The 26,252-nt window shown below is 39.4% G+C and overlaps 1 protein-coding gene across 4 annotated transcripts in view; it reads right to left on the bottom strand.

Annotated features, from left to right (window-relative positions):
• dock10 (dedicator of cytokinesis 10) overlaps positions 1–26,252 on the bottom strand; it is a 165,164-nt gene that overhangs the window by 87,735 nt on the left and 51,177 nt on the right. For 2 of the 4 annotated variants that reach the window (XM_077207558.1, XM_077207561.1), the window contains exon 1: positions 22,677–23,237. The exons of 1 other annotated variant lie outside the window; for it this stretch is intronic. In XM_077207558.1, the coding sequence (XP_077063673.1) occupies positions 22,677–22,832 (156 nt within the window). In that variant the 5' untranslated portion in view covers positions 22,833–23,237. Of the gene's footprint in view, positions 1–3,703; positions 3,855–22,676; positions 23,238–26,252 lie in introns of those variants that run through there. One more of the 4 variants, XM_077207560.1, reaches the window with a different exon arrangement.

Genomic DNA, 26,252 nt, shown 5'->3' with positions numbered 1-26,252 from the left:
GCTTCCAGTATTGTATATTTATTTTAGCGCTTTAATCCAATTATATTTCAGCCATCATGTGTTGCCAGGGTAAAATAAATCTGCCTTGAGGCCTTCAGAATCGACAGTGCAGGCGCCTGTAGCTTACAATGAATGGGAATGAAACCGTTGCTTTAAACAATCAGATAATCAGTCAGATTGAATCAGCCAATCAGATTTAGATTTAACTGCACCGGGGCCATCTAGCAGGCGTACAACAACGTCGGCATTTTCACGTGCTTTGATTGGATGGTCAGAGCGCATACTATTACTGGTAGTCAGAGGCTGAGCTAGCTAACCGCATCTTTAGCGAACTGCATAAACTAAAATACATTCCTGTAGATTTAATCGTTTTTCAACACACAAATGAATGTTTCTTTCCCTCCTCTACCCCCAGTAGGTTCAATGCTACCGGAAAAAAATCACTTATTCAGCCTTATTAGGATGGATTTTGTGTAAAACATAATCAGTAGTTTTGTTAAGTATAATGATTTTTTTGCCCCCGTTTTTTTCCTTGGTGAATAGGATTTTCTTAATTTTTCTTGTAAATTTATGATCTAATGTTTTTTTCAAACATTCAAACTATTGTAACCATGTTGATTTACCATGTTTAGTATGGTTTACCAAATTTCTAGCATGATTTACCATGGTTTAGCGTGTTTTAACATGGCCATGAATGGATAGATAGATCATTAAGATTAGTTAGAAAGAAAGAAAGATTAGTAAAAAAGAAAGAAATAAAGAAAGAAAGAAAGAAAAAGAAAGATTAGTTAGAAAGAAAGATTAGTAGAAAGAAAAATAAATAAATAAAGATTAGTAAGAAAGAAAGAAAGAAAGAAAAAAAGAGATTAGTTAGGAAGAAAGAAAGATTAGTAAGAAAGAAAGAAAGAAAGAAAGAAAGATTAGTGAGAAAGATAGAAAGAAAGAAAGAAAGAAAGAAATAGAAAGATTAAAAAAAGAAAGAAAGAAAGAGAGAAATAATGAAAGAATTAGAAAGATTAGTTAAAAAGAAAGAATGATTAGTTAGGAAGAGAGGAATATTAGTAGAAAGAAAAAGAAAGAAAAGATTAGTAAGAAAGAAAGAAAGAAAGAAAGAAAGAAAGAAAGAAAGAAAGAAAAAGAAAGATCAGTTAGAAAGAAAGATTAGTAGAAAGAAAGAAATAAAGTAATAGAAATATTAGTTAGAAAGAAAGAAAGATTAGTTAGAAAGAAAGAAAGAAAGAAAAAGAAAGATTAGTTAGGAAGAAAGAATGATTTGTTAGAAAATAAGAAAGAAATAAAGATTAGTTAGAAAGAAAGAATGATTTGTTAGAAAATAAGAAAGAAATAAAGATTAGTTAGAAAGAAAAAGATGAGTAAGAAAAAAAGAAAGATTAGTAAGATAGAAAGAAAGAAAGAAAGAAAGAAAGAAAAATAAAGATTAGTTAGAAAGAAAGAAAGAAAGAAAGAAAGAAAGAAAAAGAAAGATTAGTTAGAAAGAAAGAAAGAAAGAACGATTATTGAGAAAGAAAGAAAGAAAGAAAGAAAGAAAGAAAGAAAAAGAAAGATTAGTTAGAAAGAAAGAAAGATTAGAAATATTAGTTAGAAGAAAGATTATTAAGAAAAGAAAGAAAGAAAAAGAAAGATTAGTTAGAGAGAGAGAAAGAAAGAGAACGATTAGAAAGAAAGAAAAAAAGATTAGTTAGAAAGAAAGAAAGAAAGAAAGAAAGAAAGAAAGAAAGAAAGAAAGAAAGAAAGAAAGAAAGAAAGAAAGAAAAAGGAAGAAAGAAAGGAAGAAAGAAAGAAAAAGAAAGATTAGTAAGAAAAAAATTTTCATTTAATTTATATCTTTGTTCTATTCTATTTGTTCTATTGTTTGTATCATGAAATAAAATGTATTTTATTGTGAAATAAGATCATATCACCCACTCCTAATACAGGTTCAATTCGTTCAATTGACCCAAAATGAGTTGCAAATTAAAATAACTTCAACACGGAGAATGTCTACAGTCAATGACTAAAGAACAGAGTTGTAATCCTTAAATTGTCCATGAACCTGCAATATTTTACTCATCACATATAAAACTTAAATTTCAAACCTCTCCTAGAGCCTGTCCTAATTCACACAACATTTGGATTTGGTGAGCGGCGCACAAACTAGTTGCAACACACATGCTTTAAAACTTTCCACAGATCCCAGGATGACAAATATTAGTGTATTTACTAGTTGCCATATCAACACTAGAGATAAAATTGCGCCAAAATCTTCTCTGGAAGATATCACTGAACATTTATTTAACCATAGCTAAAGTAAATTTAAGTTAATCTCTGTTTTACATACTATTTTATGTAAAACATATTATTTTAATCATATATCTGAGATAGTTCTTTAATGCTGCTCTAACCAGCCGAAGACACTAGCCGGGTCTAAATGGCAGTTGTGCAGGTGGTGGGGCATGTTGTAATATAACTATGCTATTCTATTCTATACTTTTATGAATTCTATTGAGAAACCATGAGAAAAATTATTAATTATTAATATGTTTTGAAATATTCTGTATAGCTGTGTTTGCTGTCAGACTCAAAAACGTAGTATATTTTTAATTATAAAAAATGCCATTATTTTATACGAAAAGGTTAATAATTATTTTTTATTGACAAATTATTTTAGTTGGTCTTGTATATATTTTTTTAATATATCAGATATCATTTTAACCTGTCATATGGTCATGTTACAATGTACTATAGAGCATGTTGTTACAGTTCACTTTCATTCTTTCAGGGTAAATCAACAAAAAAGTTCACACTGTATTGTTTTTTTTATTGAAACAAAACCACATAATTGTACTAGACGTTAATAAATAAATACTGTGAAGTTGAACCCCAAGTGGATTTACACAAACTGAAAAAGTCAAAAAGTGTTTAATTATTCAATGATTGTCCTGTATATGTTAACAGCAATATAATAGAACATTTATTTTCCAATGGATTTATTTTTAAACAACTGCCTCCACAGGATTGAACCCCGGAACTTGAGACTAATGTCTGTGTTTTGATCTATATTTAGATTGCGCCACTGTTAACAGAATACATAAGCATAAATGAATGAATTTAGCAAATTAGTAAGATTTGTTTGCACAGCTGCACAGCTCAGGATAATAAAAAAGTGTCTAGTGGTTGCTTTAGAACAAGTAAAGAATATCCACCAAAATAGTCTCATAGTGGGCAGAAGAGTCATTATCAACCTCAAGAGCCAGCGTGTGGAGATCAAGACACAGTCACAACTGTACGTGACACACAGGAAAGTCTCGACAAACATTATTGTCCATCAGTCAAGGGCATGTACGTTAGTGGAACAATTAGGCTGTGTGTACCAACACCTGCCAACAGTACTCAACATGAAGTTCATAAATAATTGACCAGTTATCATCAGTTCAATTCAAACACTGACTCAAAGAACCAACAGTATTCGCATGTTTTATGAAAGAAATAAAGGGAACTGCCAAAGGACAGACTTTTTTCTAAAAAATCAACAACAACAAAAAAAAGCAGTGAAATCAACTGACACATGTACAGTACAGGTACTGCGATTAAGTTAAAAGATGAAATGATCCCAGAGTGCATGGCTTGACTGATGCGAGTGCACTGCCAAAGTGAAACACAAAGCAGAGTTGAAATATTAATTTAAGAATGATGAAATACATACACAGCTCACTCGATTGCAGTCTGCCCGCACCCGTCTGCTTTTTATCCTCTTCCGAAATGTGATTTTACTCCTAAAGCTCATAATTCTGCTTGGATTCACACACACACTGATAAGCAGACTGTATGCGGATGCCACAGAAAGTCGACCTTTGCGAGAGAAGCAGAACTTTCCTGAGCAAGTGAAACCTGTTAGAGCACGTGGTCAGGGGGAACCAAACCTACATGTGACTTCTCCACCAGACAGATGGAGAGCGAGAGTGACATAAAGGAAGGAAGAAAACATGTTCATATACACGTCAAGTCACATTTATTTACACTTTATAATCACTTTATAATCACTTTATAAATACTGATTGCTTTAATAGTCCAGTCGTTTTAATCCAAAATGGGGGTCAACCTAGAACAAATTGAAACAGAAGCAAACTCAACTGATTTTATATCCTCAATATGTCCTGAGTAAGGAAGAAAAAGCCCCGAAGAATCCCATTAGGGGAAACTTTAGAAAAATACCCAAATAAAGCCTATTCATTCGCCTATTCATTCTTTTTCTCACGTGAATAGGGTGAACATTTTAACCTTTAGATATCACCATGAAAATTACTGAGTTGATTACTTACATCAAGACAAACAAAAAATTAATTACAAGTTTTTTGAAATAGTTTGTTAACATGGACAAACGGTGCATAATGTAATTACGTGCTAATTTGCAGAAATACCCAATCAGTTCCGCTGCTAGCCATTTTGGTGCCCTAAGTATAATTCCTTTATGATACCCCCTAAGCCCCCCCCTCCCCGTTAAAAAACGTAGATTTTTGCCAGTTTAACTTTAACTTTTTAACGCGCAATCCAGCAGCGGCACCATCGTTACTTTGTAGAGCAATTAAATACTCTTGTTCTGCCTGTTTTGTTATATACATCCCTAAAAAGTGCCTAATAATATTTCTATACTGAAATAATATTGCCATTATTATTGTTATGACTATGATATGATGATTGATTTTTCACTAGGCTATTTTTGGTGCCCCCTCAGCACTTGGTGCCCTACGCACAGCGCGTGATGCGCATGGTGGGAGTGGCGGCGCTGTACCCAATACCGCGTCACAGACCAATATGGGTCAGAGATGTGTGTTCGGCTGATCAAATGCTTCCGTTTTCCAACTGTACGTAGGTTAAGAATGAAATGATCGCTTCTCTGCCTATTGGCTAAAATCAAGGGACGAGACAGGGATCGACTCGACGGACAGAGCCTTTTGCCGGTTTAGTGGCTTAGGGCTGTATCTAGTAGAGAGACATTTCGGGTGTTTTTTTTTCTTCGTTGGTGGAATAATTCCTGGAGTGTACTATTGACTGTAAAGTAAGTCCATTTGCTATTGCTCTTTTACTTAACATTGCAATCTCAAAATTCTGGCCGATGATATTACCTAGAATATCAAAATCAACTGCTGGCGGTAGATCCTTTTCCTATTTAGCACCAAAACTTTGGAACAATCTTCCTAACATTGTCCGGGAAGCAGACACAGTCTGTCAGTTCAAATCTAGACTAAAAACACATCTCTTTGGCTTAGCATACACACAACACATTTTAGACTTCTATAATTCAATGTTAGGCTGCATAGTTTAGATCAGCCGGAACCGGGAACACTTCCCATAAATCCTGATGTACTTTGTACATCATAAGAAGGATGGCGTCTACGCTCATATTAGTCTCTCTATCTATCACGAGGTTTACCGCAGTCCGCCGGATCCAGGCCATATCCAGATCTGATGAAGGATCATCACATGGACACGACGACAAAGCATCCCTGAAGTGCCAGCCTCATCAACACTGTGAAGGCCTCATGGACACCTCAACAAACTCGTCTCCATACCGGCGTGATGACTCCGAACCCTAACCAGATTTTTCTCCATTCTGTCCCTGATGGAGTTTCGGTTCCTTGCCATTGTCGCCTTTTTTTTTTCGCCTTCATTCGCCATTGGCTTTTGGCTTGCTTAGTTGGGGACATTTAACATTTAATTTTGAATTAAACAATCCTATTACAACTTTACTTTCCTGTTATCTCTGTAAAGCTGCTTTGAAACAATTTGTATTGTATAAGCGCTATATAAATAAAGGTGACTTGACTTGACACCATTCTGCTGCATTTTTAAATTATTTATTGTTTAGTATTTATTGTACTTTGTTTACTTGCTCTTTGCTCTGGTTTTATTTTTTCTCGTTTTAACAGGCTTGTGGTGCCTCCACCATGTCGGCTGCTCGTGTTTTGGCATGCGGAGGCACCACAGTGTGCGTTTTACCGTTTTAGAAAATGAAGGCAAGCCGGTCGAAATTTCCCGCCTAGATTTTTCCTGTAAATATGTTAAGAAAGCTTTGAATTACACACCTCAAGATTTGAATTGTATTTTATCCCTGCCTTTTAATAAAGGCTTTGATGTTAGTTTTAGAAATGCAGCCCTGTTGTCAGAATTTTGGTATAGATTTGAAAATGTAAAGACCCAGTTTTCCATGTTTAAAGTTGAGATGCTAACTGACAACACACAAAAGGTTGTGATTGTTAGAATGTTCAATGAGACTGTTAATGGAGAAGACATTTGTGCATGGCTGGGTAGATTTTGCACTGTAAAGACCCAGGCTATGAGGGTGGTGGATGAGATGAAAAAGACACATACAAATGGAGGAAAAGGAGTACCAGATTTATACTTGTTCTTTGGAGCTCGTTTTACTGCACTACACATTAAATATGCCACATCGACAACAAATGACAACAAAACAACAGCGGTGGTTCAGTTTTGAATGGGTTCTAACCCCAGAAGTTTAAAGTTTTTAGAAAGGGACCACACAAAACCGGTGGCTTTTAACCAACCCATAACATATAGTTTTATTAAGAATTTTTTTTAAAAGTTAAACATTGAAAAAGAAGTAATATAGACATTGATTTTAACTAATCACAAGTCGATTCTTTCTCTTGTGCAGGAGCAAGTGAGCCCAGTGCGCGGGCTCCCCCTAAGAGAAGCCCAAATAACTTGGCGCAGTGTGTCCCACCCAGCTCTTCTAAACAAACACCATGACTTGGCATGGATGGTGGCCCATGAGATCCTCACGGTCAGGGCCGTGATGCACTCCCGGGGCATGGCAAGGGACTCGAGCTGCCCACGGGCCGGGTGTGGCGTGCCCGAGACCGTGAGGCATGCGCTCTGGGAGTGTAGTGCTGTGAGCGACCTGTGGGCACTGGCCGGCTCCCAGCAATTCCCGTGCCTACCAGCAGGGGAGGTCCTAACCTACAAATGGATAATGGGTGGGTTGAGCCAGAAGGGAAAGCTAGCAATCCCACCGACACACCTCTGGCTCCCCATAAACTGTATAAAAGAAGCCATTTGGACCTCCAGAACCTGCTGGTGGGGAAGCAGGTGCAGGTGTCTCCTCATACCACCATGGAGCTGGCAAAGAAAAGGATGCAGGAGTACACCGCACGCTGTCATTCGGACGTGGGAGCTGGAGCTTCACGGAAAAAGGTCCCCGCAGCCACGAGCCCGACTGCCCGTAGATGCCCCACACATACAACTGGAAGGGACAGCGGTGCCATGGTTTAAGATGGTCTCCTCTGGGAGCCTGAAGCACTTGGTCTCTGTGCTTTGTTTGGAGGAGCAGAAATGGGGACACATATTGTTAAGGACTCACCCCCGCTCCAGCACAAGAAAAGTTGGACTGTTTTATGAAGATCTATTCAAATGGCTTTTTAGATATTCTTTTATTGATTTATGAATGTGTATCCAAATTATTTTATATATTGTTATTTTATTATCTATGTAAGGTTAAAGAAACCTTTTTATTTCTCTCGTACTTCTTTCTTGCAAATTTTAAAATGGATAAAAAAATAAAATAAAACAAAAATTATATGTAATGTGGAAAAATAAAATTACAAAAAAGAAAAAAAAGAATGAAATGGCTAGAATATATAATTACACCTCTACTACTGAATCCAGCGTATCATCAGCGCTCGGATTTGCTTTGCTTCCATGGTGCTGTCAAGTACGACTTGTAGTCTGTGAGGTAAACTAAACCCTATTGGCTATTTGAAAAGGGGGAGGAGCCATTCAATATGTCCCACCTTAGCTTCCTGTTTAAGTGGAAATTACATCAACGCATCAAACTAAGCTGCGCCTTCCAAGGCACTTCAGTAGACCTTTAAGAAATAAATCTACCTTTGTGTGAAACAGATGGCAAGTTTGGGTAATCCCTGAAGTCATCTGTGCCTTCTGTAGACCAGCCAAAAAAGGGCTGTGTAGCAAAGATTCTTCAGTTATTCCCTGGCTAAATCTGCTTCCTGCACGAAACTGAAATACCATTCATGTGTCCGGCATGGATTTGTAAAATGAAGTTAGTCCAGTCAAGTGTTTTATGATTCATGAATAACAAGTGGAAATCCAGTCTAATGATGTTAGTTATTGAGGACAGGTCAGAACCTATAATAAATCAGTATTTCTCAACAGGTGGGTCATGGTTTTTCTGATAAGAGATTTTCATTTTTGAAAGACATGCATTTGAAAGATGTTGCAGTTTAAGTAAACGTTATTTTCATAACTTTTTATGAAATAAAAAGTCTTTCACAGAAAAAAAAGAACTTTCCTGTCCTGTCAGCTGTTATACTGTGCTCGTAGCTCTCACTCTTAGCGCTGTATATCACTTCATAATAAATACATTTATGAAATTAACAAAAAGTATCAATAAATTATGTAACTGGTACTTCGTATGTTAGCTGGAAGTGATTTCAATGCAGGTATGATGTTCGTTTTATTCATCAGGAGACGTATTTGTATAACTTTTTTAATTTTTTTAGGAATTAGGTCAAATATCTGAAATATCAAATATCTATGAAAAGAGAGAGATGTCAGTCGTTCTCATGGCAACTCCTTATCTGCTAATCGCCACGGAGAGCGTGCGCTATATTGAAACCCAAATGATCTGAGGCAATCCATGCAAACCTGTCAACGCCCACGATAAAGTGTATGTAAACCGCAAAAGAAGGCTTATGTCTAAGACAGTTATTCATTTGTTGTGGGTTCATCCACATTTTTTTTTTCACTTTTCAATGCACTTTTTTAGTTACATTCTTTCAGCAGTCAGCAGTTATAGGCCTAACATAGGCTATCCAAGAAGGGGGGCTTCAAAGATGGACAAATAAAAATATATTTTTTATTTTACTAATTTATTTATTTTAAGTTATATTGTGCTTTGTATAAATAATATCTGCTGGAATGTTAAAAAAAATTCAGTGTTAAATGAATTGTATTTTTGCAATTTGATTTGTTTCTCTGAAAAGCAAGACAAATTAGTAAAAAAGCATATTTTTACAATTTAATTAAATGCAATGGTGAAAAAATTGGCAAAATAAATGGAAAAAATGTAAAACACCGCGTTCGGTATTCGGCCAAGCGTTTCATTATTATTTGGCTTCGGCCAAGAATTTTCATTTTGGTGCATCCCTAAAACACACAAAACAGGGCTTAAAACCAAAAGGCCAGACTTCAGCCAACAGGGATGGAAAACAGAAGACCCATGGTAGGGCAAAACTAGAACGGTAATAAATCTATAGCAAAACAGGGAGATGGAACCAGATGCACCAACTGAGATGGAACCAGAGATGGAACCAGACGCACTGGTCGACAAGAACACAAGCGTCATCACAAAACGAACCAGCAAAAGACAAGCATAAGTTCTCCTCTATTCAACGTGATTGTGTTGCAATCTATACTTGTGTTGTAATCTTAGTGTTTATTAAAGTTTCTTATTATTGATCATTCTGCATCACGCATCTCTCTCTTGGGATTTAAACTACAAGTAGTTTAAATCCAAAGGGATTACAACACAATCACATAACGTTAACGAGAGACAATGAATAGAGGGTAACTATTTTTTTATGTATTTTTTAAAAACAGTAACATAAACCTCGAGTACTTGTGTAACTCGGGTATTCGACTAGAAAAAATGAGTAGTCGTGCAACCCTAACACGGCATCATGGAGGTCTTCACTGTTATGTATAGAAATACTTGGTTAGGAGTGAGTTCCACTACCTGAACATTTGTTGTATTTTAGTGTATAGGCTAATTAAGGCATAAGGGGGGGGGGGGGGGGGGGTGTATGGGGGTCGTCGGGGGTCCAGGAGGAAATTGCATAACTCCTGACACAAATTAAGACAAATACTGAAACTTGAGTCTTATATCTTTTTAGTTTGTCAAGGTTATAACATTACATCTGATAGTAATGTTATCCGTGGTTCTCCAATTTTTTAGAGTGCCGTACCCCTCTGCCACTTAGACTGCAGTCACACCTTTTCAATAAAGGGACAATATTTGCCCCCTTTAATCAATTTTTCCATTTCATTTTTTTACCTTTGTAATACCTTTAAAAAATAAATAATTCATTAAACAAAACAATGTTCAATAAATAGGCAATGTTAAAAATCGTTTAATATTAATAAAAATATTGTATTAAAATCGCCAGTAGGTGGCGGTAATTCATTGTCTTTATGTGTGTCATCGAGTCATTCATTGAATCTCACGATTCGTTCAAAGCCACAGATTTCGTTGCAAAATAGAGCAATAAGCCTGACTATACTGTTTTAAATGTAGTAAATCACTTAATGTTACCCTTTTGTTTTGTTTTGTAACTGTTGTATAAAATCAATGTCACATTTGAAATCGTGTGGATATTCGGGAAACATTGCATCAAGATTAAAAACACTGCTGGATATCAGCCTGCATTTTTTCCGCACAAACAGCGCAAGCGGCTCGTGACAGAACATAGGCCGACTGAATGACACTTCAATTTAAGTTGAAAATCTCAAATGAAGATTGCTGAACTCCAGCTTGTCTGTGTTTTCAGATCATCCGCGCTTCTTGAGCAGTGTAAGTTAGAGAGCGCGCGCGCATGGTTGCCAGCTACTATTGAAAAGACCGGGTAGAAAACAAGTTCTTTTAACAGAAAAGCTCTGATTTGGGGGTTAAATTATTAAATTCTGGCATTTGTGGCCACAGCGGATTAAACTGAAACTTTCCTATTTCTGCGACAAACTACGCTTGGCTAACGTTACTATCTTGTTCTGTAACTCACTTGCCTAGTAACCATAGTAATGGTGCGCACGCTTTCGTGCTTTCTGCTATGACGTGGAGTGTGAGGTGCACTCAATCCTAGTAATAAAAAAATATATAATACTTTTGTAACGAAATCCAACACTTTGTATACCAAGTTCAAGGCTTGTAAGGCCTTAATTTGAGATTATTTTTCAATGCTTTTAAGATCCCGCAGGTACCCTGGTTAATGTGTCTTGTCCCCTCACAATGACAGTAAACTAATTATTAGGCTAAGGTTACATTACATGAGTCACGTCACAGGTCTATTTTCAGTTGAAAATGGCAAAAATAGACAAAAGTTTATTAGTTTGCCTGATTATTTTTGTGATTCGTTTAACATTTATGACCTAAAAAAAACTGTCAAATATGAAATGTTTCGCGCCGAGTCGCTCCTGTCTATGAGTCGCTCTCTAAAATTCGCGCTGCGAACATAAAGCCCGCCTACAGTGACAGACCAATGAGGCTCAGATGAACACACACACACACACACACACACCCTGTCTTCTGTTTGTTCTGACCATTTTTTACAGTCTATGGTTCTGACGTGCTTGGCGCCGCTGCGGAAGAACGCGCTGATTACAAGACTGAAGCGAACACGAAGGCTTATCACATATTTAAAGATTGAAATGGAGAAAACAGGACAGAGTAACTCGGTGGATATCGCTCATATAATTTTTTTGACGACGTAGTTAAGGCGGAAGGCGTGTGTTGCTTAGGCGGCCGCCTTAGTAACAAAGTGCTGCGGGAAACCCTGCTATCTAATTAATCCTCATTTAATGACTCACACTTTAGTGTACATACCTTCTCTTAGAATGCAGAATGTGTTTGTTATATCTGAGTATAAATGGACACAAACGGCAAGGTATATGTCTAACCACACTTGAGATAGCTTCATAAGTCCTCCCAACAGAGGAATCTCCCCCTTAGAAATTCCCCCTTTCTTATTGGTTGAGCCAACCCTGAAAGGTGGGCCCTTTCTCAGGCTTTAAATGGCCTCTACACGAGCCCTTCCCTCTCTTGGCCTTCTCTGTACGTTCGGGGTGCTGTGCTGTCCTGATTGGCCTCAGCAGGCCTTGACTCATAACCAGCCATGTGCTCATGCAGAGAGAGAACTTTCAACCAGAACAGAGTCCAACTAACTATGCAAGTTCATCATATCTTCATCCAACGGAGAAGAAAACGATTGCAACTTCAACGTTTGACACTCAAGGAACCATCAAGACCTTTTTTCTGTAACTTCAAGAAATGCTTTCACTGCAAAGGCCATGCAAGTATACATTTAATGAGGTACTTTGAAAATAATAAGCTTATGGTTGTTTTTATGTTCAATGAATCTTTTCCGCAGCTTCATTTCATTTCCGGTTTCATTCTGTCATTTACCATCTACCCATTTATGTGTAATTGTTTGTATGTTAGTTATGTGTTCGTCATTTAGTTAATAAAACTTGTGCACAATATGTATTTGGTTCTGATTCTCTGTTTGCAACAAAGTTTATTTTACGATTTAGATTTTGACTACAAACTGTTCTTAGTAGTACTGTATAAGAAAGATATTTCCCTTTCCCCGGAAATGAAAATTTCTTAGAATTAATAAACAATTAACACTGAGTGTTCATGGGACGAACAGGTTGATTGATTGTAAAATAAATTTTACTACATTAAGTTAATTCAATTAACTGATCCAAATATTCATAATCAATTATAACAAGTTATGATTGATTATTAATATTTATTTAGAGCTAATTTGCTATATTTCTTATTACTATACATTTACATTTTAATCTAAAAAATAACTCTTTCTTATATAATTACAGTGCAATTGTAATTACAAGCCACATCTATGTAAATATACCTAAATAACACTTCAAATGCAAAAATGTATTTGATTGCTAACAGCCATATAGTGTCGTCGTATTCTAATTTGATTTATTGATTAAATTAAACAATTTTACATGATGAAAAAGATGATGTATACATTTGATAAAGTTAGGAAAAATTGCCGCTATGAAGGTAAAAAAAATCAAAGCTATACATATTTTTTAAGTTATATTTTTGTCATTTTTTACCTTTGCGTTGACAAAACAAACAATCAGCTATCATGAATTTACATATGCAGTTCTCTGGCTGAAATTTACATAGCTTTTTCTAACTGTCTGTTTAAAAGAACAGAGTAAGAGAAGAAAAAGAGCAAAAAAAAATAAATGAATGAAGGCATAAGTAACTCCAGATGCAGAGCTGTTTTCAAGCTTGTTTTTTCTCTTTCAGCTGACCTACATGGAAAATCACTGCACAAGTTCACATGTATTCCTGCTCAGTTGATTGAGAATGAGCCATATCAACTTAAACATAGTAAATGAAACACAGCATAAGTCTCTTTTATTGCCTCACTCTCTCATGACCACAGATCTCAGATCTGTCTCTGATTCACTACAGAACATAAGCACAGCTGTTGCTTGGCTTTTCCCAAAGATCCCAGCATTTTTTTCTGGAGTTCCATTTCCCATGGGTGTGCCTTTCTTCCTCTCTCTGTCTGTGAGCTCGGTCAGAATCAGGTCTGTATGGATCAAACCCCACGGTCTCTTTTCTAAACCTCACAAACACAACGAGACCTTCACTAGGTGAACAGATACATGAAACCATATAATATGGAAAGCACTAGATTATTCTGTTCCATGTGGGATTCAATAACAGAAATCGTCTCAGGTTACGTATGTAACCCTGGTTCCCTGAGAGGGAACGAGACGCTGCGTTGAGACGCGGTGGGAACGCTCTGCGTGATTGCGTCGTGAAGCACGTGTATAATCAGTCCAATGGAAGAACGAGACGTCACCGGCGGTGACGTCATAGACCAGGAAGCTATAAAGCACACCAGAAATCAGACCGCGACAGCTTCTGAAAAGGCCTGAAGCAAGTCGATCAGGGCATGCAGGAAGTATGGCAGGAGAACGCAGCGTCTCGTTCCCTCTCAGGGAACCAGGGTTACATACGTAACCTGAGACGTTCCCTTTCAAGGGAACTCGAGCTGCGTTGAGACGCGGTGGGAACCCCATGTCCACTACGCCATAATGAGAAATGCCCGTTCTGTGTGGAGTCCTTGCGCACACTAAGAAACAAGCAGCCTAGCCCCGGGAGTGGAGAGGTCTAGGTCGTAGAATCTGACAAATGTATGCGGTGAGGACCAGCCTGCCGCATTACAAACGTCCTGCAGGGAAACCCCTGAAATTAAAGCCTTAGAGGCAGCCATACTCCTGGTAGAATGGGCGCGGACAGCCATAGGTGAGAGCTGTCCGGCCGCTTCATAAGCAAGTGAGATAGCCTCAACTACCCACTTGCTCATTACCTGTCTAGATGCAGGGCAACCTTTCTTGGTTGAACCGAAGCAGACAAATAACTGCTCTGATCTACGCCACAGGGCAGCTCTGTGAACGTAAGCATCCAAAGCCCTAACGGGACATAACAGATTGAGACCTTCCTGATCTGGGGTAACGAAAGGTGGAGGGCAAAAAGCCTGCAGCACAATAGGGCCCGCCACATTAGTGGGGACCTTAGGAATGTAGCCCGGCCTAGGGTGTAAAAATGCTTTCACCATACCAGGTGCAAATTCCAAACATGAAGGAGCCACCGACAGGGCTTGCAGATCTCCAATTCTCTTGATAGAAGAAATAGCGAGAAGAAATAGAGTTATTAGTGTAAGGAACTTCTCTGAAACCTCTTCAATAGGCTCGAAGGGAGCCAGGGCCAGACCCTCAAGTACAATGGCCAAATCCCAAGCCGGTGCTCTAGAGTGCAATGCAGGCCTAAGCCTCAGTGTACCACGGAGAAAACGAGTAATAAGAGGATCTCTCCCAAGAGAAGAAGCCCCCAAAGGGGAGCGATAAGCAGATATAGCCGCTACGTACACCTTTAAGGTGGAGGGAGATAATCCAGCAGAGAAACGGTCTTGAAGGAAATCGAGAACTGTACCAACCGGGCAGTTAGCAGGATTTAAAAAACGTTCTCCACACCATGTAGAGAACAATTTCCATTTCAATGAATATAGTTTTCTCGTGGAAGGAGCTCTGGATTGAAGGATGGTCTCAACGACCTCAGTCGAGAGACCGGATTCTAAGAGCTGGGCCCCCTCAGAGGCCAAGCCCACAGTTTCCACAACTCCGGGCGAGGGTGAAATATCGTGCCCCCTGCTTGAGATAACAAGTCCCCCCTGACAGGAATCTCCATGGGAGAGCCGTGCAGAAGGGACACTAGGTCCGAGAACCACACTCGGGTCGGCCAGTGCGGGGCTACTAATAATAGATGAGCCCCCTCCCGGCGAACCCTCTCCAGAACTCCCGGAAGCAATGATATCGGGGGGAATGCGTACAGGTGCAGCCTCGGCCACTCCTGTACCATAGCGTCCAGTCCGAGAGGAGCTGGATATGTGAGGGAGAACCAAAGCGGACAATGGGTTGTATCGTAAGATGCGAAAAGATCTATCTGAGCTTGACCATAGTTCTCCCATAGGAGCTCCACCACCTCGGGGTGAAGTCTCCACTCCCCGGGCCTCAGCCCCTGTCTTGACAGGATATCTGCTCCCACATTCAAATACCCTGGAATATAAACTGCCCTGAGTGACAGTAATTTTCCCTGGGCCCATAGGAGGATCTGATGAGCCAGTTTGCATAATAATAGGGACCTCAGACCCCCCTGATGGTTGATGTAAGAGACCACCGATGTGTTGTCTGTGCGGACGAGCACATGATGGCCTCTCAGGTCTGGCAGGAAGTATTTGAGAGCCTGAAATACCGCCATCATCTCTAGTCGGTTTATATGCCACGAAAGCTGATGGTCCTGCCAGACACCTGTCGCCGAGCGGCCACTCATGACCGCCCCCCAGCCTGTGAGGGAAGCATCCGTCGATAGCGTTACGCGTCGACAAGAAGCCCCCAATACTGGGCCTTGGGCGAGGAACCAAGGTTTCTTCCACATGACCAAGGCACGTAGGCATAGCCGCGTGACCTTGATCGTGCGAAACGGATTTCCCCTCGGAGAAAACCCCTTGGTCCTGAGCCACCACTGCAGGGGTCTCATGTGCAGAAGGCCAAAAGTAACTACGTTGGACGCAGCTGCCATGAGACCCACCAGTCTCTGGAACTGTTTCACAGTGAGTGACTGGCCTAGTTTTACCGTATTTACGGCTGTGAGAATCGCAGAAATACGAGCTGGAGACAATCGTGCTTGCATAGTTGTCGAATCCCACATCACCCCTAAAAAAGTGGTCCTCTGGGCTGGGAGGAGCACACTCTTCTTGGTGTTTAGCCGCAACCCCAACCTTTTTAAGTGAGACAGAACGACATCTCGATGCCGAACTGCCAACTGCTCGGAACGAGCCAGGATCAACCAGTCGTCGATATAGTTTAATACGCGAATGCCCTGGAGTCTCAGAGGAGCCAGCGCTGCATCCACGCATTTCGTAAAGGTGCGGGGTGATAAACCTAGGCCGAATGGAAGGACCCGATATTGGTATGCTTCGCCCCCGAAAGCAAACCTCAGGAACTTCCTGTGATGAGGATGAATGGATACATGAAAGTAAGCGTCCTTCAAGTCTATTGTGACAAACCAGTCCTCGGACTGAATCTGTGATACAATCTGTTTGAGTGTAAGCATCTTGAACTTGAGTTTCTGAACTCTGCTGTTTAACTGACGCTAATCTAGAATAGGACGCAACCCCCCATCCTTCTTGGGAACGATGAAGTAACGGCTGTAAAACCCTGACTCTCTGCTGGGAGGAGAAACCCTTTCTATAGCCCCTTTTTGCAGAAGCGTCAGTACTTCTAGTTCCATGACCCGAGCCTGCCTTGGGTCCACCACTGTGGGAAGGACCCCTTGAAATCTGGGCGGACGAGAACCGAACTGAATTCTGTAACCCTTCTCTATTATATGCAGGACCCACTGAGAAATATTTGGCAGTAGTTTCCACGCTGCCAGAAATTCTACTAAGGAGACCAGTCTCTCGAGACTGGCCTCGGGATTCGGTTGTACGGACATTTCGGTGCCCTGAAGCAGCGAACCGGCAGGGAACAACCGAACTGACCGTTCTACGATCCTCCTCGGAGAATCGTATGGGGACGCTGACACCTCGGTGCCCTGAAGCGGCGAACCGGCAGGGAACAACCGATGTGGCAGCGCTGCGACTCTCCTCAGAGAATCGCCCCCCATAGGGGGCCGAGGATGAACGATTTCTCGAAATCGTCCCTCCTCGGAGGGGACCACCCTCAGCCTCAGCTTCTTAGCCCAAGCCTTCTTAGAGATGACAGTCCTCAGATCTTGCCTACCCCTAGCTGGCCTGGACTGCGACCGCCACCCAGATTCCCCAGATTGTGGAGGAGCCCGAGTGGCGACGCTCTGTTTTTGATGCACTCTGTGCTGTGAGGAGCTTGTACTCGGATGAGACTGCTCGGATTTAATAATCATTTTTCGCCCAGCAGTCTCGGGGATATTGAAACGTCGAGGAAGAAACCTCTGGAACGCAGCCGATTGTTTTTTCGTTTCTTGAAACCTATCGACGACACAGTTGATAGCGTCGCCGAACAAACTTGAAGGTGACAGTGGCGCGTCCAGAAGAACAGACCTATCTTTATCCTTTATATCAGACAGATTTAACCAAAGATGCCGCTCCGTGGCCACCAGGGCTGCCATAGAACGGCCCACTGATTTGGCCGTCTCCTTGGTGGCCCGGAGAGACAGGTCTGTTGCGCGACGCAATTCTCGAATTGCGTCAGCGCTGACTTCCTCACGTTCATCGATATCCTTCAGCAGATCAGCCTGGTATGCCTGCAGTATAGACATAGTGTGCAGACATGACGCAGCCTGACCTGCTGCCGAATAAGCTTTACCCACCAGCGAAGATGTAGATTTTAATGGCTTGGTGGGTAACGTCGGGGTTTTTAATGATGACGATGACTCGGGAGAGAGATAGCTCGCGAGCGTCTCTTCAGCCCGAGGCACCTTAACATAACCATAATCAGATGCACCCAAAACATTACTGTAACATGAAGTTTGTGGGTTAAATACTCTGAATGACGCCGGTTTATTCCACGATCTCGAAACCTCATTGTGGAGATCGGGAAAAAACGGGAGTCCCCGACGTGGAGGCTGTGTTTTAGATGGTAAAAATCTTTCATCTAATTAACTTTTTCTAGTAACACTCAAAGAATCATCGGCTGGCCATTCAATATTTAATCTAGCTACAGCACGAGATAAAACCTCCATAAGCTCCTCATCATTATCGGAGGCATGAGCTGGCGAAAACTCAACATCCCCCATATCAACACTGACGACATCCAGATCCTCAGAACTGGATAGCCGCAACAATGGTGCCCCAACCTGGGAAGGAGAAGCCGCAGCGCGGGCTCCTTCCTGGGCAGAGGCACCGGATCCAGCAGGTAAGGGTTGAGAAAGGGCTGGGCCCGTCTCAAGCCCCGCTACTAGATCCATATGCGAACCCCAAGATGAAAGCCTTCGCTGTGCCTAGGCAGCAGCGGGACCCGCACCCCGGGGAGCGCGAACCGAACCGTCCTCCTCAAAGAACGCCCGGCGAGAGCGGAGCGTCCTCACGGACAGCTTCTCGCAATGCTCACAGTCAGCTCCCTCGAGAACTGACTGGGCATGCTCCACTCCCAAACAAGCAACACAAAGCTGATGTGTGTCCCCACCCGTGATGAAACGAGGGCAAGGGACAACACAACGCTTGAATTCTTGTTTCGCCATAATATATATATATATATAGATAGATAATGTGCTTGTGACAGACAACAATAAATAGACAAGGACAGTATACAGAGAGCGCTTGCTGAAGGCAACAGAAGCTGTCGCGGTCTGATTTCTGGTGTGCTTTATAGCTTCCTGGTCTATGACGTCACCGCCGGTGACGTCTCGTTCTTCCATTGGACTGATTATACACGTGCTTCACGATGCAATCACGCAGAGCGTTCCCACCGCGTCTCAACGCAGCTCGAGTTCCCTTGAAAGGGAACTAGTTAACACTGCAGAGTGTTTCTAATACAATGGCTAATACAATCTTTCTCTCTTTTGACCACTGTAATCAAGTCCTTGATATATTTTTTTTCCTTTTTTGGAAAGTTATAGAAACACTATTTATTTATTTTTTCTATTGGAGCAAATGGGAACACAAAAATTACATTTGTTGTCGTTTCAGTTCACAACTATTCTTTGAACCCTGGAAATGTGAAAATGTCTTGGATAATTATCTTTGCTAATTTTGTTTAATTGAAATAGCACATAAAGATTGTAAAAATGCAGCATTTCATAATGGCATTTATTTAATTTGTACTGTATGAAAATGATTATACATCACAATAACTTATCACCAGCCAACCAAGTAATTTTAGAAGGTTACACAGATTTTCTGGACTCTATATGAGTGAATAAAAGAAAAAGAAAGAGGTGGTATAAAGGTAATTTAGGATAAAGTGTGTTTTATTATTTCCATTTGTATTGTGTTTTATACTTTTGTTTTTGTATTTCAGCATTTCGAATGGTTTATACATACATGAAAAAAGTATAATGTCAGGCTATGCTAAATTATTTTGATCCGGTTTCTGTTTGAGCTTATGATGATATATCCATTTAACTCAGTTGAACATATACAAAGAACAGGGCTCAGCATCCTCATAATATGATATCAGAAGATTATTGTATTATCAGTCATGATTTGTCCATATCACTTCAAAAACTAAACTAGGTCAACTGGAAAAAAATCATTCTATATATATATATAACTGTTTCCATATTTTTTAATCAATTTTAGCCCTATTTGGATGGTAATTGTTTCTCATGGGAACGTAAGGTATTTTCAACATTAGCAGGGGCTAATCTGTGATTTTATTGCCGTCCGAAATTAGAATGTCAGTATAAAAATCCCTGGCTGAATTACCTACTGTTTTTTGACAAACACCAAGGTTGTGTGGTAATTTCATTATCCATCCAAATCCACATCTCTGAGTTAACAAGAAGAGATCAATTCAAAATTCGCTGTTAAAATCCTTTTTGTCCACTGCCGAGCACCATATACAATAACGATTGCGGTTCGCTGTAATTTGGATGCATTTTAAAGATGTAGCCTAAGGGCTGGTTCACACAGAACACGTTTTTGCTGTTAAAAAACGTGAGACGCAGGTCAGTGTGATGAAAAAAAGTGCATGTGCATGCAAGTCCAATTTAAAATAAAAAGTTATCAAACACATTTTCATTTGTTTCAAATACTTTTACTTGCCAGCGTCACATAACTTATTTTTTTCAAATTACGCAACCCACATGAATTTCAATGTATCATTTTGAGAGAAAATCAAGACAGAAAATTAATTTAACTACAGCATGTCAATCTTCCTATTTTCAAATATTTTAAAAAAAAATCATATAATTAATAGGAAATAATTTTCCTAAATTCATTAAATGTGAATTTAATCTTCTTATTCCAAGCATATAACATTTTATGTAAAGCAGACAATCACAGTAGTATGTTCCTGCACAACCGGAGGCTGCAGTTTCAGGACCCCAGTTTTAGGACCGCAGTTTCAGGACCCTAGTTTTAGGACCGCAGTTTCAGGACCCTATTTTTTTGTGACAGCGCCACCTACCGAACTGGATGATATAGCGGCAGCAGCGGTTTCAGGACCGCAGTTATAGGATCCAGGTGGTTTAGTTTGTACATAGTATCAAGATCCACCTATTATCTTAAGTCTTGTTAGAAAAAAAATTATATATATATATATATATATATATATATATATATATATATATATATTAACAAAGAAGATTATGGAATAGAAAAGCTCCTACAGCAGGTGGATTAGAGCAAGTAGCATCAAGCATTTTATATGCAGCTAATGGCTACACCTTGCATAGCAATACTGTAAACATTCTTTATTCATATGAAAATATCGAAAATCACACACAAACCACATATACTCGAAATTGTGCATTTATTAGCTTCTTGTTTCAGGTGAAGAGATGTGTCTTAGCTTTGTTATCACAGAGGTCAGAATGAGGAAGTGTACACAGCAGCGCATCATGCAGAAGGGCAGGATTATTGTCACGTTCAACAACGTGAGATGATTGACAGCTCTATAACGAATAAGAGAGCGCAGAGAACTGACGCAAATCAGGAAGAGGAGAGATAGATCCATAGGCATATCTCACTGTGTTCGCTGTTTGAGCTTCAGATCGCATAATTTAGTGGAACATGAAAATCATTATTTCTTCAAATATGTGCACCATTGGACTAAGAGCCCTGGCGGATAGTGTATGTATGTGAACACAAATAAGCCGGAGAAGACGTGAATGACTGCTTTATGAGTGATGATTTCTATTCAAAATAACGAACGTTACAGATTAATAATTTTGCAATCCTGTCATAAATTAAGAAATTAATGTCACTGCAAACCAGTTTTATCATAAACAGTGGTCAACTATCGAAGCTGGAGTTTTAAATATTTCTAATGATGCTCAGTTTGTCCAGATCAAATTAGTAAGAGTGTGATGTTTTAACGAATAATGAATGTTGAACAACAATCTGGGGCCGTCTGTGATCTTTGCCACGAAAGGGGTTAAATGATGAGTGTTTCCGGTGATCCAGTTCGATAGGTGGCACTGTAACAGAAAACTAGGGTCCTGAAACTGCAGCCTCTGGTTGTGCAAGAATACCCTTCTCGACAATCATGCGAAGGACCTAGTGAGCAGAGCGTTCCCGTGTGCTCTTTCACCGTGAATAAATCGCAATGCGAATGCATGAGTTTTATCACTGAGGTGCCATGCAAATTAATTTTTACGGACATCAACATGAGAAACAATTACCGTCCGAATAGGGATTTTGTCAACACTACATAGTAGTGAATGTAAATGTTAAACTAAATTAGATTCAAATCAATGAGTGTAATTTATCAGACTGTTCTGCTATATATCAGAAGCAGCATTATAGAAAAATTTTGTAGGCCTATGTGGTGCTGAGCTTGTGACATCTGTTAATAATCAAAAATCTGCAGTTCTGAAATATTTTTAGAACTCTGGAACCAGTATTCTCTCTGGCCACATTCACACTACGGCTAAATTCGGTTCTCCGTTCACCTTTTACTGTGTAAACAGTCATTTACGGGTGTGACAACCGCATTCTACAACCGAATTAACTCCTGAAGGATGCAGGTAGTGACAACAGCATTCACAAGATTTCTAGTGTGTGTAAAACTTAACTGAAAAAATAGTTGTTAATGACGTATTTAAACACGCATCAGTGATGTCTCTCTTCTGTTTGGACGATGCGAGCAAATCACAGGGAAAGATGTCGAGCCTTGACAGAGGCTCTCGGGTTGATAGATCTTGCTAGAAAAACAGCGAACAAGAACAAGCCAATTATAAACTGAAAAAAATCCAACTGCTTTATATTGAGAAAATATATAGCCCCATCTGCCCACTTTAACAACTTCCTAAACTTGATCTCTTTAGGAGCCAAAAACAAGCCTATAATGAGTGGCAAAACTTAAAGAGAGTGCTCTGCAAATCAGCCTTTGAAGCATGAACAAAACGTGACACTGATTGTGTTTAAATTCCAGAATATCTCTTTGGCTACTATAATATTTTTTTTTGTCAAAAATAGTGGATTAGATACCGAACACTCCAGATGCCAGAATGTTGCTATGGTTACCACTGTGTCAATTTTGGGAGTGAGTCGTGTTCCCTGCACAAAGAAAAAGATCATAGGATTCTCTACCGCATTTAAATGCGCTTGTCACTCCTGAAACGTTAAGTAGCCTTAAACTGCTCTTATCAAAATAAGGTAAGAAGCTCTGGTTACCATGATGATAATGACGTGAGGTTTGCTGGTGACCATCCCCTCTTCAAGTGGTGTGATTTCCAAGAAAAGTTGTTCCTGCTGGCATGAAAAGATGCGCGAATGGTTTCTTCTCATTACGGAGTGTAACGCCTGTAGTAGACTGGTGGTACAGCCCATGCCTGAAGATCCAAAACCAGCCAAGAGCTTCAGGAGACTCCAACCTAAAGCTGAATCACATGAAGGACTATTTCTTTGAGTGAACAACAGCAAAAACACTAGTCTGTTTTCTCTCTCTCTCTCTCTCTCTCTCTCTCTCTCTCTCTCTCTCTCTCTCTCTCTCTCTCAAGATTCCTTGAAGTCTTTTGAAATTGGTTCACAACTAGACCTAATCTTGGGTCAGAGTCAAAGTTTTTTTTTTAGTCCTAGAATCAGAATTATATTAAAATAAAGTATCAAGATCATGTTGATCAAGTCTGCGCCCCTCATCCTCTCCTAATGCCATTGAGTCCTCTGGTGTATCGGTCTGCCTCTGCAGATCCACTAACATCCTGTGAGTGTCTTCCTAAACCGCACTCTCTCTCTGGAGAAGTGGAGACCGGGAAACACAGACAACATTGTCTCACACAGATCAGCTGCAGCTGTGCACAGCTGGACGCACCAATCAGCTCCTGCCCTCCACATCAGCTGACCAGGAAAAACAGCCAGAATCCCGCACTCCCACAGTCTGCTCCTGGACCTTCTGTCTCACACACACACACACACACACACACACAGTTTCTTTCCCTCAGGTTTTCTTACATTCGGTTCTTTTAGCATAGCATAGCAGAGAAAGGTTATGGTTTATCTCGAAAAGTGTGAAATAATAAAATCAAGTTGAGTTCTGTTTATCTGTGAAATTGGGTCTGATTAGATTGATGTGAACTATCAAACAGCTACAAGCAATAATATCAGGCTCAGATATCAAGCAAACAGGCCCTAAAGATCACTTGTTAATAACACTAAATCATTGAAGGTTCCTCAAGATTATCTGTGAGGGAATTCCAAACTCTTGCATTGACTATTGCAGCACTGTTCAAATGAGCACTGCACAGAGGTCTATTATTGTGGTGAGTTTCATATTTATACGCCCCAACAGCTTGTGGTTGTGGTTGGTTGCTTTAACGTGCCGGTCGCACAGAATCTCCAAGATGATGTGGACAGCTCTGCAAAAATAGCTGCTAATTTGTTTGTACTCCTTTACTTTATGTACACTGTATGGTGAAATAAGAGCTCCACTGCTAGAATAGCTGATAGAGATCAGCTAAACACCACCCGAATCCTAAAAATAAACCATCCACCTGAACCTATTATTTTCTCAGATTTAGACATCCGCAACCGACCCACACTCGATCATCACATTACAATAGGCATGTGACGGTATCAACTTTTCATGTTGCGATAATTGCTGAAGCTTTTATCACGGTGGTATACGGTATTATTACGATATTGAAATAAGTTGCAAAAAAGTGTTGTCATACTATAACAGGTTTAATAACTTTATCTTGTAACTAAAAGAGCTGAACGAAAAACACACAAAACACTGTAAAGATAGATTTGACAGAATCGGAGGTAGGGGTAGAGTGGGGGGAAATGCCCCCCACCTGTTTTTCCCAAAATAACCACTAGAGAGAATCAATATACATTTTTACTATTGCTATGCACTACGTTGACAACGGGGATATACAAATCTCCATGGAGAAGCTGACACCAGCGATACATTTGAAGAGAAGAGGATTACATGGAAAGTGCTATAATTTTCAGATATTGTTCTGCAGGATATCACAGTGATGTGTGATAGATGAATAGTGAAGTCTGCAGTTTGAGAACATATGTTATTTATAAGGAATATAATTATATTTAAAAAAATAAACAATTATTTAAAAAGTCATAGGTTGTGGGGTAAAATGCCCCCAGGGGGCATAGTTTCTCTCTTTCATAATTACTACAATAACATATTTCTGTCTATCAAATCCTTTATTTTACACTTTAATGCAGTATAACTAGGTGGTAATATCAAAATATTTGAACAAAACATGAAAAGATTACCTAAAGTGAGCATTAGCTAGCTAGCTTGGTGGATGCACTGATGAGAGGCGGTTAGGTGACCCAATGATGAAACATAGTGGCTTTTAATGCATGTAGGCTATTGAATATATTTCACTACATAAATATACAAATTTATAAGTTGAATATGTATTTAGGGTTTTCCGTTTGTCTTGATGATAGTGGTTATCTACCCCATATAGGTGTAGAAATCTTAATGTCAAAATGTTAGGCTATTTTGGACATTCCTGAAATAAATATGAATAGTTATACATGTTGTTGCATTACTTGCTTTTTACTTTTAGAGATTAAAAACTATAGTCTGTTCATTTTGCTGTTGATCTATGAAGCAAATTTGGTTGGTAAGAAAGGGGGCATTTTACCCCACCTTGGGGGGCATTTTACCCCACTGCTGGGGCAAAACGCCCCATTTGTACAAAAATATTTTCAGTCAAAATACTAACTAATTATTAAGGTTGAGCAATTTTAATGTTTGGTGAATAACTCCTCCCATAGTCAGTTAAAACTGGGATGGCAATTCTAGTCACATTATGTTTTGTTTCACAGTAATGTCACATTTTCCTTAAGGGGGGCGTTTTCCCCCTCTCTACCCTATATTTTTACGGACTGCTGAAAGCTACAGAACACATAAACAAATGGATCGCTGCAATTCACAGGAACAACTGGACTTCAGGCAGTGAAACTTGGATTTACATTGAAGTTATCATTTTGTGTAAATATGTTGCATTTTGGTGTAACCCTATTTATTGTATTGTTATATATTGTATTTACAATTCATCGATTAAATATTTATGATCTTATGTTCTGCATAATTGGATGTTTTTAAATAAACACTTTCAAAAAACTATACAAGTTTTAGAGCTGGATGATATGATATATATTTCATGGCTTGGTTGAATTCTAATGTTGAATTCTTGATATTCCTGTTATTTCTTGATAACTTCTGCTACTAAGTATAACACACCGTTACCATGAAAAACAGAGCGTTGCCATGGACACAGTTCTGTTCACTCTGGAGCAATACAAACGTTTTTAAATCAATAAACTCCTTTTAAATCAATATTTTGTGTTAAATTATTGATTTATTTGGTAGGTAGCCATGTAATAAGCGGGACAATGTAGAGCGAGGCGGTTGTTATAGCGAATACAACCCCTTCAGGCAATTTTTAGAGTATTGCAGATGAGCAAACACTCTAAAAAAATACATCTTCCAGATGTAAACACGCACATTAAAACGTTTCCTGTCAGATGTGAAATAGACGTTTAGAAAATGTCTTTAAGATGTTTATGATTTAGTAGGGCTGGGCGGTATATCGAGTTTGTTTCGCCAAACAGACCGAGCATAATAGAATAGTAGTGCAATAATTCTGACTAAAATATACATATTGCTAAAATATTTGTTGTTGGAAACAATAAATGTGTCATATGTGGAATTTTAAACAAACACATATATTTTTATGAAAGTGAGCATTATAATGGGGTAATCAAATGCAG

Source organism: Siphateles boraxobius, unplaced genomic scaffold, assembly GCF_051911475.1.
Source record: "Siphateles boraxobius isolate OS27281-9 unplaced genomic scaffold, OSU_SipBor_1 6, whole genome shotgun sequence".
In the NCBI taxonomy this organism is placed as follows: domain Eukaryota; kingdom Metazoa; phylum Chordata; class Actinopteri; order Cypriniformes; family Leuciscidae; genus Siphateles; species Siphateles boraxobius.
The sequence above is the reverse complement of the archived record's forward strand: the minus strand, read 5'-3'. Positions and strand labels throughout refer to the sequence as shown.